Here is a 13,481-nt window from a genome sequence, read left to right on the forward strand (position 1 = left end):
TCATGAGAGAGGATATTAGCAAAGGTTCCTTGCCTAGGTAGACTTATATTTTATTTACAGAGAAATATTTACAAAACAGGATTTTTCTATACAGTTTTAAAGTTTTTTTTTCAGGAACTGAGGTTTGTAAAGTAGGAATTGAATAAACAGATAGAGGAAGATTATTTAGCTTTGGAACTTTTTGAAGCCTAGAAATAGTGAAAAAGTGATTTTCAGTTTTTGGGAAGAACGAGTCTGAAAGAGGCTCTGTGGCTTGACGTTTTATAAAAGAATCAGCTCGGGCAATGAAGAAGGCGGTTTGAGGTCACTGGAGGTCATGAATTCAATTTCGGGAGATTTTGGAGACTTCAGCTGAGGAAAAACGAGCTCTGGCGCGTTGCGCGGCGACAACTGCAGCTTTTGACGAACGGAACTGGCTTCATGATCGTTGAACCGTCGCTATGAAAAGAGATGAAAATCGTGTAAAAGAGAAAAGGGTCCTACTTGCAAGTGAGTGTGAGGATTCGATCTTCACTTTGCTCCACGCATTCGTAGCCAGTATGGCAGAGTTGTTTCCGACTGTGCTTGATTCTTCGTCCCTCACACCAGTTTCTCTCGATTCCCTCGATTCTAGAAAAGGATGAATAAAAGGAAAATTAGGGAAGAAACTTACTTGCAATAGATACTGTTGCTTTCAGAGTAAGAATAGCTTCCAAAGTGCTTTCTCAGCTTGCAATTGTTTTCCCCTAAAAATTGATTGAAAAAGATTCTTCTACAAAATCAAAAGTAACTTACGAATTTCACATCGATCTCCGGAGTAATTTCTCTGGCATTTGCAAACTGGCTTGTTTCTCCTTCCGATCTGACATCTTCCATGTCCACAATCGTAGCCCACACACGGGTCTTTTATCGTGCATTCTTTACCACTAGAAAATTGAGTTTTGATTGGGAAAATAATTTTTGGAATGAGTCATTATTATTGAGAGTTAAGAAAATCGGCAAACTGTTTCTTCGATCAAACTTTTTCGACAAGCGCAGCGGAAAATTAACATTTTTAGCAAAGCATCAAAAGCGGTTTTCAAGATCTTTTTTTTACCTTTTGCGACCGTATCTATTCTTTTTGGATCTAATTTGCGAGTGTCAGACAACAGAAAAAATGAAGGCAAAAACAATGAAAATATTCTTACCTGTATCCGTTGGAGCATTGGCAAGTTTCTTCTCCTCGAATCGTGATGCATTTTCCGTTGACGCAGTTTGCCTCGCACTCGGATTCGTCTTTCTTGACACTGCACAAGGGACCTAAAAATCAATGAATTCAATTCTTTAAGACGATTCTTTACCTGTCCATCCAGACTGACACTTGCAACTTTTTCTGTTCCCTGCGCTCACACAGGTTCCATGCTCACAACTGGCGCCGTCCACACAGCTCGGTCTGAAAGTACAGCCCAGGGCGACATTTTTCAAATTCTCCGCCCCGGTGAAGTACATCGCTTTATCGTTGACGCTGATTTTACCAATGCAGCCGGAGAAGCTTCCTGATTCCTTTGTGATATGCCCTGCGGCGAGTGCTTTGGCGAAGAGGGTCGAAGAAAGACCACCAGTGAAGAGATCACCGGAGTAAATAAGGTCGATGATCTGGGTCGGTTTCGCCTTGAGCGCTGAGGTGGTCAGATCGTTGAGTTTAACTTTGACAGCAGTTCTATTGATGAAAACTTCAAGGCGATGCTCCACATCGATTTCAAGTGATTTCTCGAGGAAGAGCGCTACATCTGCGTGGCGAACTCTGATCATTCCGGAAATTAGTTCTACCGCGATGAAGTCATTTTTCTCCCCGTCGCCGAGATAAAGAATAATTCCGCTTTTCCTTTCAGGGCGAATGGTCAAAGTGATATTGATGGTTGATCTTGTGCGCATGATTGAGCTTGAAGAAAACGCAGGAGTCGGAAGAACGATCTTTGAGTAGCTTCTTTTTTCAGAGAGAGAAATGGTTTCGATATTCTCGCACTGTTGTCCAGAAAAACCATTGGAGCATCTGCAGCTGTCGGTTTTCTTGTCGAATGAATGACCATTTCTGCATCTCTCATCACGCTGGATTTGTTGAGTGCCGTCATTCATGTAGACCTCGTATCGACGCTCGAGCTCACAATATTGCCCGGTAAAATTGCTCGGACAGTTGCAGGAGAAAAGAGGCGCAGAGTGAGTAACTTGGCAAACGCCACCATTGAAGCAAGGACTGCCATCGGAAGATTGACATGGACTTTGGGGTCGATCACAGTCTTTGCCTGTCCAGCCTCGAGGGCACTCGCACTCGTAGCCGCCAAGAGATGGAATGCATCGACCGTCGTTTCGGCAGGGTTTTCGAGAGATGCACATGTCCTCATGCTTGCATCCATCGAGGGAGAGAAGTTTACCTTCCGGACAGAGGCATTGTGGCGCGTTGATCGAATCTACACAACCGATAGAATCAGCTGGACAAGATTTTGTAGCACAAAGGTCGATCTTTTCCTCGCAGTGTTGCCCACCAAAGCCAGTTAAGCAATCGCACCAGTAGTTTTGCGGCTCGTCCTCGCTCAAACCAGAGCGGCAGATTCCATTAAAGCAAGGTGAGTCAGCGCAAGGATCAGCAATAGCTCTTTGTTCGCATGTATTGCCCTTGAAACCTTTTGGACAAATGCATTGGAAGGAAAAAGGAGAGGAGCTAGAGTTGAGGCATTTGCCATCGTTTTTGCAAGGATTGGAAGCGCAGACATTGCATTGGTCCTCGTTGTTGTCACTGTCGCAGAATTGCCTCATCGTTGGCGGAATTTGTCGATCGATCAAAGTTGCGCCTTTGAGTCGTCCAGGACTAGCACAGGTTGCTTCACCCGTCTCCGTATGTGCCTGCTGTATCCACCTGGCAAGCCATTCCAGTTTGCAATCACAGTCGAGCTCATTGTCTGACAGGGAAATTCTAGTGATGGAGTTGAGCACAGAAGAAGGAAACGCGCTCTCTGGGATTCTCTTGATTCTGTTTTCGTTCAACGTCAGCATGTTCAAATTTGGCAGACCAGCGAACGAGTTTTCGATCAAACAACCGATCCGATTTCCAGCAAGCATGAGAAACTTCAATTTTGGCAGGGAGAAGGTGTTCGGAGAAATGCCTCGAATGCGGTTGGAACTGAGATCAAGGAGGACTAGTTCTTTGAAATTTTGCAGCTCGGGGAGGGACTCGATTTGGTTGTTTTTGAGGAGAAGTTCTTTGGTATCAGTGGGAATCATTTCGAGTTCGATTGAGGTGAGTTGGCGGTTGGAGCAGTCGACGAGTTTGGTTTTTTCGTTGCAGTGGCATTTTCGAGGGCACTAGAATTGACATTATAAGTCTTGTTCTTTCAAGAGGGTCGGATTATGCCTTGCTTCGATATTAGTTTATTAGTGATTATTCCGAATAAGAGCTGCAAATTAAACACCATTTAAAAAAATATATATTTTGATTATGGTTTCTTATTCTTTTTTATATTTTTCTCACCTTCGATCCAGTCTGACATTTAACATGGTCCGTCTCGCCTTGCGCACATTTCAAGTCGCTAAGTGGAATATCCAAAATATAATATCCTTGCAAATACTGTGGCTCGTTACACTTCGGGAAGCCCAGCGCAATTTGATTCTTGACGCTTTGCATATATTTCGCGGTGCTTTGGAAGAGGCAATTGCAGTTGACTGGGTTTTTCATGATGTTGAAGTATTCCAAGTTTTTGAATTGCTGGAGCGTTCCGTCGCCGATTTCTTGAAGATTGTTTTGGAAGAGGTCGAGGCGGGAGAGCTTTTCGAGATCGAAAGGCATGAAGGTATCATTGGCGATGCAGGAGATCTGGTTCTCTCGGAGCGACAGTTCTTTGAGATTCGAGAGCCCGGAGAAAGCGAATTGAGGCAAAGCATTGATGGCGTTTGAATCAAGCTTGAGGATTTCCAGCATTTTGAAGTCCTTGAACATATCGACGGTCAGTTCCAGCTGATTGTTTTTCAAGATCAGTTCTTTCAGAGAATATCTGGAAAGACTCTTTGGCAATTCTCTCAGACGGTTGTTTGAAAGATCCAAAGATGTCATGAAGCTGGGGAAAGGGAAATTGACACTGCTCCAGTTTTGACCAACGCATCGGACTTGGCCGGAGCGTGCGTCGCAGGAACAGCCCCGAGGGCACTTCACGTCGCATGTGGAAACTGTTCTTTCTTCGTAGCGAGAACATTTCAAGTCGGACTTATTGAGATTTTGCAGAAGAGTTCCGGCTTTATTTCCTGGTCCAGCGCATTTGGCCCGCTGAGCTCGGGTTCGAGAAGAATCAAAGTAGTCAGCAAGCCATTTCAGCTGACAATCGCAGTTCCATGGGTTGTCAAACAGCATCCTGAAACAAATGTGTCAATTTTTAAATTCTGAACTCACGGTAACTCAAACTAGTCTCATTATCCGCTAAACAATGGCGAAGTAACACATCTGCTATTATGCCCTGGCACAATGAAAGAAGCGAGATTGTTAAAAAAAATGTGTCTTTTCGTGAAAATCAGGCGCCTTTGAGAGTAGATCAGTTTTAAGTTCACTCAGCTGAATCTCGGCTCAAAAAGACGACGCAAATTATGAAGGGCTTACAGGGTTTGAATCTTCTTATTCGAGCTAAAGAAACCATTTGGCAGCGTTGTTAACTCGTTGTTGTGAAGAGCACTGAAAGAAAAAAGTATTGAAATTGAAATCAAGGAAGAAAAAAAAATGAAAAGCAAAAATGCTAATTGTCAGTAATGAAGACTTACATTATTAATGAGCCGCGCTGATCGTTGAGCAAATCAGCTGGTAAGCACTTTAGCTTATTACTGTTCATCATGATCGTCTGTAGCCCTCTGAGCCCGTTGAGGGTGCCCGGGCCAATACTCGTTAATTGATTCTCGTACAAATACAGTTTTTGCAGGTTCACCAGGCCATCGAACGCTTTCTCGTCGATTGTTTCGATTTTGTTCTTTGAAAGATCGAGTCCCTGGATTCGACGATATTGGGTGAACTCGCGGGCGCGGAGTTCAGTTAGCTCGTTGTCTTCAAGAATCAGGTTGACGACGTTTTCAGGCCCGTGCTTTGGAACTTTTTGCAGTCGCTTGTCTCGGCAATTCATATGGATTGTATCCGAAGTTGCTTCTTTGCAAGTGCACTCTGCGGGGCAAGTTGGTTCTTCCGGGCATTTTCGCAAGTCCGGTACATCGTACGAAGTCGGGCAGTAAAGTCGGCTCGGGTCCAAGTCCCGGATAAGCTCATGCATCGACAAGTCGCCATCTTTGAGGCGCCCGCCGGAGCAAGTCGTGTAAGGGGCGATTTCATCTGATCTCCTGAAAGTTGTGGTAAGAAACATGTTATGCTAAAAGCAATTTGAAGAGTGATTTTGACCCTGATCAAGGTAATTTTCTGTTGTGGTCTTCAATTAAGCGCGACCGCGAGATGTTGATCGAGCATTGGTCGACTGACTCTGGGCTCACCTTTTACTGTCCAAGTAGCTGATGAAGTAGCTGATTTGGCAGTCGCAGTAAAGCGGTAATTTCTCCACGCTCAGCACTTTCAGCTTTTTCAGCTTGTCGAAGATCCCTGGCTGGAAGAAACTGATCATGTTTTCTTTCAAATGGAGCTCTCGCAATCGTCGGCAGGAGTTGAACAAGTTTTCGTCGAGGCAAGAGAGCTTGTTGCCGGTCAAATGGATGGTCTTGAGCTTTTTGGAGCGACGAAATTGCCGTTTGTTTAAGGATAAAAGGCCGTTGTTGGAAATATCCAATTTTTGAAGACGCTTGAGTTGGTGCAACAGCTTCGACGGAAGCCGGGTGAGATCATTGTCGTCCAGGTACCTAAACAGAACATGACATGGAACATGGTGCTGGCACACTGCCAAATCGTAAGAGATTGAATTGATTCCGGAAGGGGGAATTCAGATTATTGTTTTTACTTACAGTCGAGTTAGTTTTTTAGTCTTTTCGAAGGATTGCTGGTCGATGTGGTCGATTTGATTCTGCCCGACATTCCTGAATTTAATTTCTAACACTTTTGGTTGGAAAAATGAGGACAAAAACGAATGATCTAGACCTGGTCATCTTTCCGTCCAGGAGGTCCTCCATCTATCAAATGGCGCTGAATAGCCCAGCGTGAGCGCAAATAATGAAATAATTGAAACGTAAATTTGTCCCTTTTCCTCTGTCAAAGTGGCGGAAAGCCAATAAGACGAACAGTACTTACAGAACTTTGAGATTGACGAAGTAGCGCAGAGCTTCTCGGTAGATGTTCGTCAGGTTGTTGCCTCGAAGATCCCTTAAAAATGCATGTTTGATTATGAAATCTTTACTTTTTCATAATTTTGTTGGTAAATTGCCTTTTATCGATATTGCAAAGGTTATCTTAGGTCCTGGTTCAAATTGCTTTTCCAATTATTTTAGGGCGAATCCGAAATAATTTAATCCCGGGTCATTAAATCGCACCAATCGTCATTAGTTTCATTCAACTCGCGACTATCACGCAGCTGGAGAACTTTGAAAATCATGGCTCTCCTCCAAGTGCCGAGAAAAGAAAAGATAAAGAGAGAGCGAAAGTCAGATGAAATACTGTAATAAATCGCGGTCGGCGACTGGGGGTAAAGCAGTCTGGCGGCGCGAGGGGTTATTTACGATGGGACTGTGGCAACATTTTGGGCAGAATATTTTCAAGGCTGCTTCAACATTCGCAAATCTCGGGCCAAGGGTTAATTTTGATGAATAATGGGGTTGATTTTCGAGAAGTTTCAGCTCAAATCTGTCTGTTCAAAAAGCAAACTGTAAAATAAATACAGTTATTAACAGTTATAATCGAGTTTCCTTTGAAGCGAGTCGGAAAGAAACGTTCAACTTCACACGAGCTATTGTCTCCCACTTGAAGAGTGCTTTTGGGAGGCGTTATCAGACGAGTATTTGACTCCGGACGGCGCTTTGTCCGCCCAACGGAAGAACTATGGATTCAGAATCGGCCCAATTTCGTATTCCAATGGACAAACTAAAACCACTGACAGAGCTTCTGAAACCAGTGGGATTTTGGTCGACGTCATAATTGGAAAAGGAAATTCAAAGATTGGAAAATAATCAGCTCGAACTCGGGGCGCAAATGAGAAATTGGAAAACCTGTCATGTTTCGCATGTATTTCGCGAATTAGGGAGCAAGGGCTTAATTGAGCCCGATCGCCCAGGTCAAGTGTGTCCAACTTGTTACCAGTCTTGTTTCTCCAGATTGATGGGCAAACCCTTGAGCCCAAAATTCCAAGCCGCGCTTCGAGGATTCGAAGAATTTTGGAAGATTCGAAATTCATAGTTCAAATTGAAAGATTCTCGATTCAAACAGATCGGCATCTTGAACGAAGCACTTCAGGTCGAGTTCGATTGTCTGATCGTATGAAAAAGTGGGAAAGAGAGCAAATGAAGAAGGAAAATTCATTTGGCAAAAATTTTTGGCTCAGACTTTGACCGAGCGATCGAGTTGGATGTCTCCAGGTGGCATCGGAAGTAAAGGCGAATGAAACGTCACATGATTGATTTATCAGATCGCTCCATAAATCCGTTACAAAACCATCATCATCAAAAAACACACATTACGCTGCCATGATTCTTGCTGATTTACCCCCTTGCCATGTAAATTTTGGAAAACCACGAACGTCATGTTCACTAGAACGAAGATTCTCGCTTGAGCGATTTTCGAAGCTACATTTTGATAATTGACGGTGCCCGGTTCGGGAGTCGTCGCGTGAGCTGGTTATCGCCAAATTGCCGTTTTATATGACCTCGGTATTATTTTTTAGATAACCCTAATACAACTTCGTTGTTTCGAGAAAAAATATTTCGAGATTCAACTCAATAATTATAAATAAAAAGGTGAAAGAAGCGACATCTCGACAATCTGCGTAGAAACCTGAGTCAGGGTACTGTAATCGCTAGAATTGAAAGCCGCGCAGCGGCTTTTATAAAAGAAGCCGCATTTTTTGAAAATAAAATCTTGTAAGCGGCTTTTCATTCAGGCTTTTTCAGGGCCCTGAGTCAGGTTTTTACACAGGAAAAACTGGTGATTTTCGACTTTATTTTCCCATTAGCATTTTGTTTTTGATTATGAATGGGAATTCAACACCTTGTAAAATTAACCACCCATTCCCAAACGTCAGTAATTACCGCCTATTACGGGCCGGGTGCCCTTTCAATTTACTGTGACGAGTCCAGTGGGGAGCCCAGTGTCTGTCTTTCGGAGCGGCACCAAATCGAGAAGATCGGATGCATGGCTGATTCCAAATAAAGCCACGCGAGGGACAATAAAAATATGCTGCTTTTCTCAATACGATTGCTCAAATTTGAGGGGAAAATTTACGGAGATTTGATTATCCTAAATGGTAATTACGCTCATTGTTTTCAGGACAGTGAAAGTATTTGCACGAAACCTAATGGAGTTGACATCATATCACCTAATTTTTGAGCCTGTTAGATTAATAAGAATGATTTTTTACAGTCCTTGAAGATTCTCAAAAGCCTTCCAATCTAGTCTGCTGTCCCAAGGACAGCAAATCAGCATAGAGAGTGGATATCTCTCGCCCTGAAATCCCCGCTGTCAAGCCATAATGAGTGGAAGTAATCCGCTGTCAGATAATTTTCCGCTGGAATGTTGCTCGGAATTCGTCCCAGCCAGTTTGAAGAGTGACTAGCCGGTACTCTTTTTTACATTTTTATTGGAAATTATTCATTATTGGAGCAATGAATTAAAAAAAATGACCAAAACAAGTACTAATGATTCATTAGCAGTTTTATGATAAAGGTGATGATTTCTTGGCGAGGAAAAAAGTACTGAATGGGTGCGAATATATTTTACAAGCATTTTTTATCAGATGAATTGCAAATTCTTTTCCGGCTTTATGTTTCCGCCGGATGGATAGTTATATGACCTGCGTCACAGTTAGATTTTTTTTCAATGCAGAATTTCTCCGAAAAATGGTCAGTTCATAATATGAGATGATGACCTGTGGATTCCGCCTTGACCTTCGACCAACAATTTTGTTGGTGTTACCGCTAGTCTTGCGTTTTTCCTATTTCCCAGCGTAATTTGCGAATAAACACCCCTCGACGATAGGGATTTGTCCTTGTTTGCGCGGTTCCTTTGAAGGCATCCGTTTCCGCTCAGAAGTATCGAGCTCTGCAATCTCCCAAATGTCAAGCGAGACTCTCACTCAAAGTTTTCAAAATTTTCGATGATTTTTTTCAGCTGTCATGTCCCTTAATCCGCACTGTCAAAACGAAGTAAAAGTCGTTTCTCTTCCCAAAAAGAGAAACCGCGCGAAAACATGCGCAACCGCGGTCAAGACTACCCATGGAATTTGAAGAAATTAAAAACTTCTCAACTTCCCATGGATAAATCGTTTCTTCAAGTGAAAAAATGAGCAAGTGAAAAAATGAGCCACAAAATCATCGTTTTTTGATATTTCAAAAAGACCACCCCGCTGCTCAGAAGCAGCTGGATCCTTCTCTCACAGAACTCCACCTGGGTCGGCGCACCTGTTGAGTTAACATTTTCAAAATCAAAATATGAATTTTTCAAAGCGCGAATTTTGGTTCTTGTTCTTTGCTTTAAAAAGGTCATCGACTCGAATCATCTTCAACAGTTTCGAATCCGCAACTATTTTTCTTGTTTTCCGGCGTTGAATCTGATCAATCTGATTAGGAGCATCAAGATCTGTTGGTGGTTTACCGGTTCAATGAAAAACCGGAAGAAGATCGAGAAAAAAAGAAGGACCGACCGATCCGGGGCCGGATTGAAGGATCGGAAAACCGGTAAGCCGGGATCAGAAGGAACCCGGCGTTCGAAACTGTGATGACTAAAGAAAAGTTGACTTTTCATGATTTTTAAATCAATTTATTCCGTATTGGTTTTTAAGGTCCATACCCTGGCGTTTTGCCAATGTTTGTGCCCGGAAAAGCAACAGCAGAACACGCCAAAACCACGGACCGGAAGCAAACCGCCAAATTATAAACTTGACGGGCACTACTTGATAGTTATCACAATAAACTGCGTATTTTTCCGATTCGAGAGTAATAATATGAAATGCAAGGAAAAAAGTGCTTGTTTAGAGCACTTTTTGACCTCTTTTTGACCTGTTTTTTCGTTGAATGAAAAATTTTTTGTATCAAAAAGAGGGCTTATAATTTCTAGCCCCATCTGCTTGGCATTAAAAGTCCATCTCAAAATGGGGGTCAATTATTTTCCGATTATCACGACTCGCGAATTTTTTTTAGTGGCGCAGTAAAATTCACACATCAATCACAACTATGGGATCAATAAAAAAACGATCACATAGGTTTTCATCAAAGGCATCGTTCCTGAGGCTCCATCAAATTTTCAAAACGGCAAGGACTTTTTGCCACGAAGATCGTTTCTTTTTTGGATAAGAGGGGGGAGAGGGGGAGTAACGGCTTTTTGAGGGACATGAAAGGGAGGATAAGACATGGATAGGTTAAAATGAGATTGAAAAGGGTTCGATGATTTTTATTTTTAAGGGTATATACAATGAAAAACGAAATTTCTGAGGGTTTTCAGATCCATTTCCTTTCATTCTAAAAAAGCTTTTTTTCCCAAAAAGTATATTTTATGACATGATCCAGGTCGATAAAACAAGCATAAAATTGAAAAATGAAGTATCAAGTGCTGAATCTCGATCGAAAATTACGACCTGAAATCTATCTCCCCCCATTGCCAAGATTTTTCTCAGATAGCCAGATAAGTTATCGTAATGTTTCGATTCTGATTTCATGCGTGTAAAATACGAGACCACGTGATAGGGCGAACTCGGGAGAAATTTATGATTCTGTTCTTCCTTTCAAGATCAAAGCAAAGATGATTTCTCTGTCCCAAGGAGCTTAGCACTTGTTGAAAGAGTGCTGACTCAGCACTGCTGAGACAGCCACCTTAGCTGAGTTATGCCAAGCCCTCTCAATAAGTACTCATTCAGACGAATACTTACAGTCGTTCAATGTTCTGGGCTTCGTTTCGGGAGATTTCGGGAAAGTCGGAGAATCCTCGACGGGAACAATCAAGCTCGATTTTGCCCGATTTGAGCGGTTTTTCTTCGCATCCGTGTTTTTCAGAAGCATTTTGAGGGATGAAAATGGCTTTGATTGTTTTAAAACTTGACAAAATTAAACTCAAATGCGCATTTTTGATTCAAAACCAACATTTTTGTAGCTTTTCCGTCACTTTTTCGAGTCAGAAAAAAGTCAAATGTCAGGAATGACAGAAAAACGCCAGTGTTGAAAATTTTCTTGTTCAAAAACTTTCCTGAAAACAACCAAAACAGCTTCATTTTTTATTATCTTCTTACTTTTCTTTCTTCAAATCTCTGTTTTTCCAATCTCTTTTTCAAAAAACCTTCATGTTCAAAAACAAGAAAAAAGATGAAACTTTCAAAAAATAACTTTGTTCTCAACAAGTTCTCAATAGATTTTCCTTTGCTATCGTATGCTGTAATCCGCAGCTCGAGCCCGCCCAGGTTGCCGCGCAGGAGCGGACTCTCCGCTCGCTCCTGGCCGCCATCTATGCGCGCATCGAGCGCCGCCGCAAAATTTTTTTTTTCGCGTGATAATTTTTTTTAATTGAATGATAAATTTAATTATTTTCATTGAAAGTTTCATTATTATTTTATTAATTTTCCTAAAAAGTGCTAATATTCGGAACTGATATCGATAAAAACGATCATTTACAGGCTGGGCTTATTTGTGACGAGATAGCGGGGCCTTTGATAGCGGCCCTACGCCATTATTATCGAAAATTCCTATCATCCGACCCACAGGTTGAATCATTCTGGATGTCTCTTATTGGAGGTTATTGCGCGCGCTTCAAATCAACAATGCTGGCGGATTAAAGGAATTATGATAGAGGCTGCTCAAGCATTGTATCAGCCTTTCCTTATCTCGTCACAAATAAGCCCAGCCTGTAGCTTGAATATATTGCTAAAAAACTAAATAAAAAATCACTTACTGTAGTAAAAAAGGTAATTTTCGAAAAGGTCGAAATATAAAAGCTCATTTCTTAAAAAAAACTAAGCTTTTTTCGAACACAACAGCATATGCTGATTTTGCTGAAATTCTAGCGCTAGGGTAGTTCACGGTGGAGCGACTGACGTGTCAACTGAAGGAGATAATCGTTTGTTTCGGATATCACAAAAGGCACAAGCTCCACTTTCTCACGTTCAAGGAATTTTCAGAAGGCTTTGTCTGAATTTCCCGATCAATAGAACTCGCGACGGGCCGCCTCTCAGAGTACATCTCTGGCTAATTGCTTAGTTTGTCATGCTCGAGTTGAACTTAGGGGCGAAAATGTCTTTTTAAAAAGTCTTATTTCAGAAAAAATTGAGGGAAAAATCTTCTTCCTTGAAAATTTTCCGATAAAAAAGGTCAATAAAATCGCCAACAAAGGCAAAATTAATGATGATCTGGTTATGTCTGAAATCATTCAAAAAAAGATCAAGGGATTTCTGTCTCAAGCGAGGCGAGACGCTTTTTGGCTTGGCTTTTTTGTTGATTCGAATTAGCCCTGTAAATCTGCTTTATTTTTGTAAAATTTGTGTAAAACGTGTTGGCCCCTCGAGTGGAACGTAAGGGGACGATTTATACTGACAGGGTGGAGTGGTTGATTCCAGAGGAAAGTCGACAGGTGCCGCAAAACAAGACTCCAGGCTCCATCGATTAGAGGCGATAAAATTTCCAGAGCTCTTACGACCGGAATGCCCCGACTCAGCAATTTCCCCCTCAGCACAGAAAAAGGTCATTTTCATTAAATTTGCTGAGTTACAGGTTGTTGAAAACACTGTACATCTCCATCTGCAGCAAAATTATGAGGTGATAATGGCGATCTCACGATTGTTGTAAATTTGTAAATTGAGATTCAATGACTCTGAAGCAGCAATTTAAACTCTGAACTTGAATCAAAATGCAACAAGTTGAGCAACAAGGGGAGGCCAAGGTTGCTGCTCTATCACAAGTGCTTGTTCAACAGCTGATAACATAGAAGACGTCACTTTTTATACCACCTCTTTCGTCTTTGGTGGTCGCTTTTTCTATCCACGCAATTGTCGTCGAAAGAATTTAAAGAAGATCAAGTGCGAAGAAAAAAATATCCTAAACTAGAATTTTCCCTAAGGATTTAACATTGTGATGCCCTTATTTTATCTTCCTAGGCAGATTCTTCTTCGCAATAAATATCAAAGTTGAAGGCTTCAACTTGAAGCTTAAATGGCTATCTTCAAACTACAAGTAGATTATCGGGATTTCCGTTTACGTAAAAAGTAAAAACTTTTCAGAGTCCTGTCTTGAAAGAAAAAAGATCAGAAGAGGGGCACGGGCTGATGACAGATGAATTTCCGCATGAAGGCAATCGCGCCCGCCACATGAAAGTGGCGATCCAAGTGACTGAGAGCCTCAAAGCCTTCAAGGCTTCAGCACTTGCTACGTTGTAA

At 41.9% G+C, this 13,481-nt stretch overlaps 1 protein-coding gene across 1 annotated transcript; it reads right to left on the reverse strand.

Moving 5' to 3' along the window:
• Positions 1-41: 41 nt before the first annotated feature.
• Positions 42-12,794, reverse strand: LOC145697568 (slit homolog 1 protein-like). Its single transcript, XM_081774790.1, has 15 exons — positions 12,743-12,794; positions 10,992-11,139; positions 6,215-6,286; positions 5,932-6,003; positions 5,470-5,829; positions 4,759-5,322; positions 4,601-4,672; positions 3,485-4,358; positions 1,320-3,318; positions 1,167-1,278; positions 1,076-1,105; positions 775-905; positions 653-725; positions 484-609; positions 42-438 (listed from the first exon to the last, which is right to left on the reverse strand). The coding sequence occupies exons 1-15, from the start codon at positions 12,792-12,794 to the stop codon at positions 348-350; spliced, it is 4,776 nt and encodes a 1,591-aa protein (XP_081630916.1). The 3' UTR covers positions 42-347.
• Between the last annotated feature and the right edge of the window lie 687 nt (positions 12,795-13,481).

This window comes from Oikopleura dioica, chromosome 2, assembly GCF_907165135.1.
Source record: "Oikopleura dioica chromosome 2, OKI2018_I68_1.0, whole genome shotgun sequence".
In the NCBI taxonomy this organism is placed as follows: domain Eukaryota; kingdom Metazoa; phylum Chordata; class Appendicularia; order Copelata; family Oikopleuridae; genus Oikopleura; species Oikopleura dioica.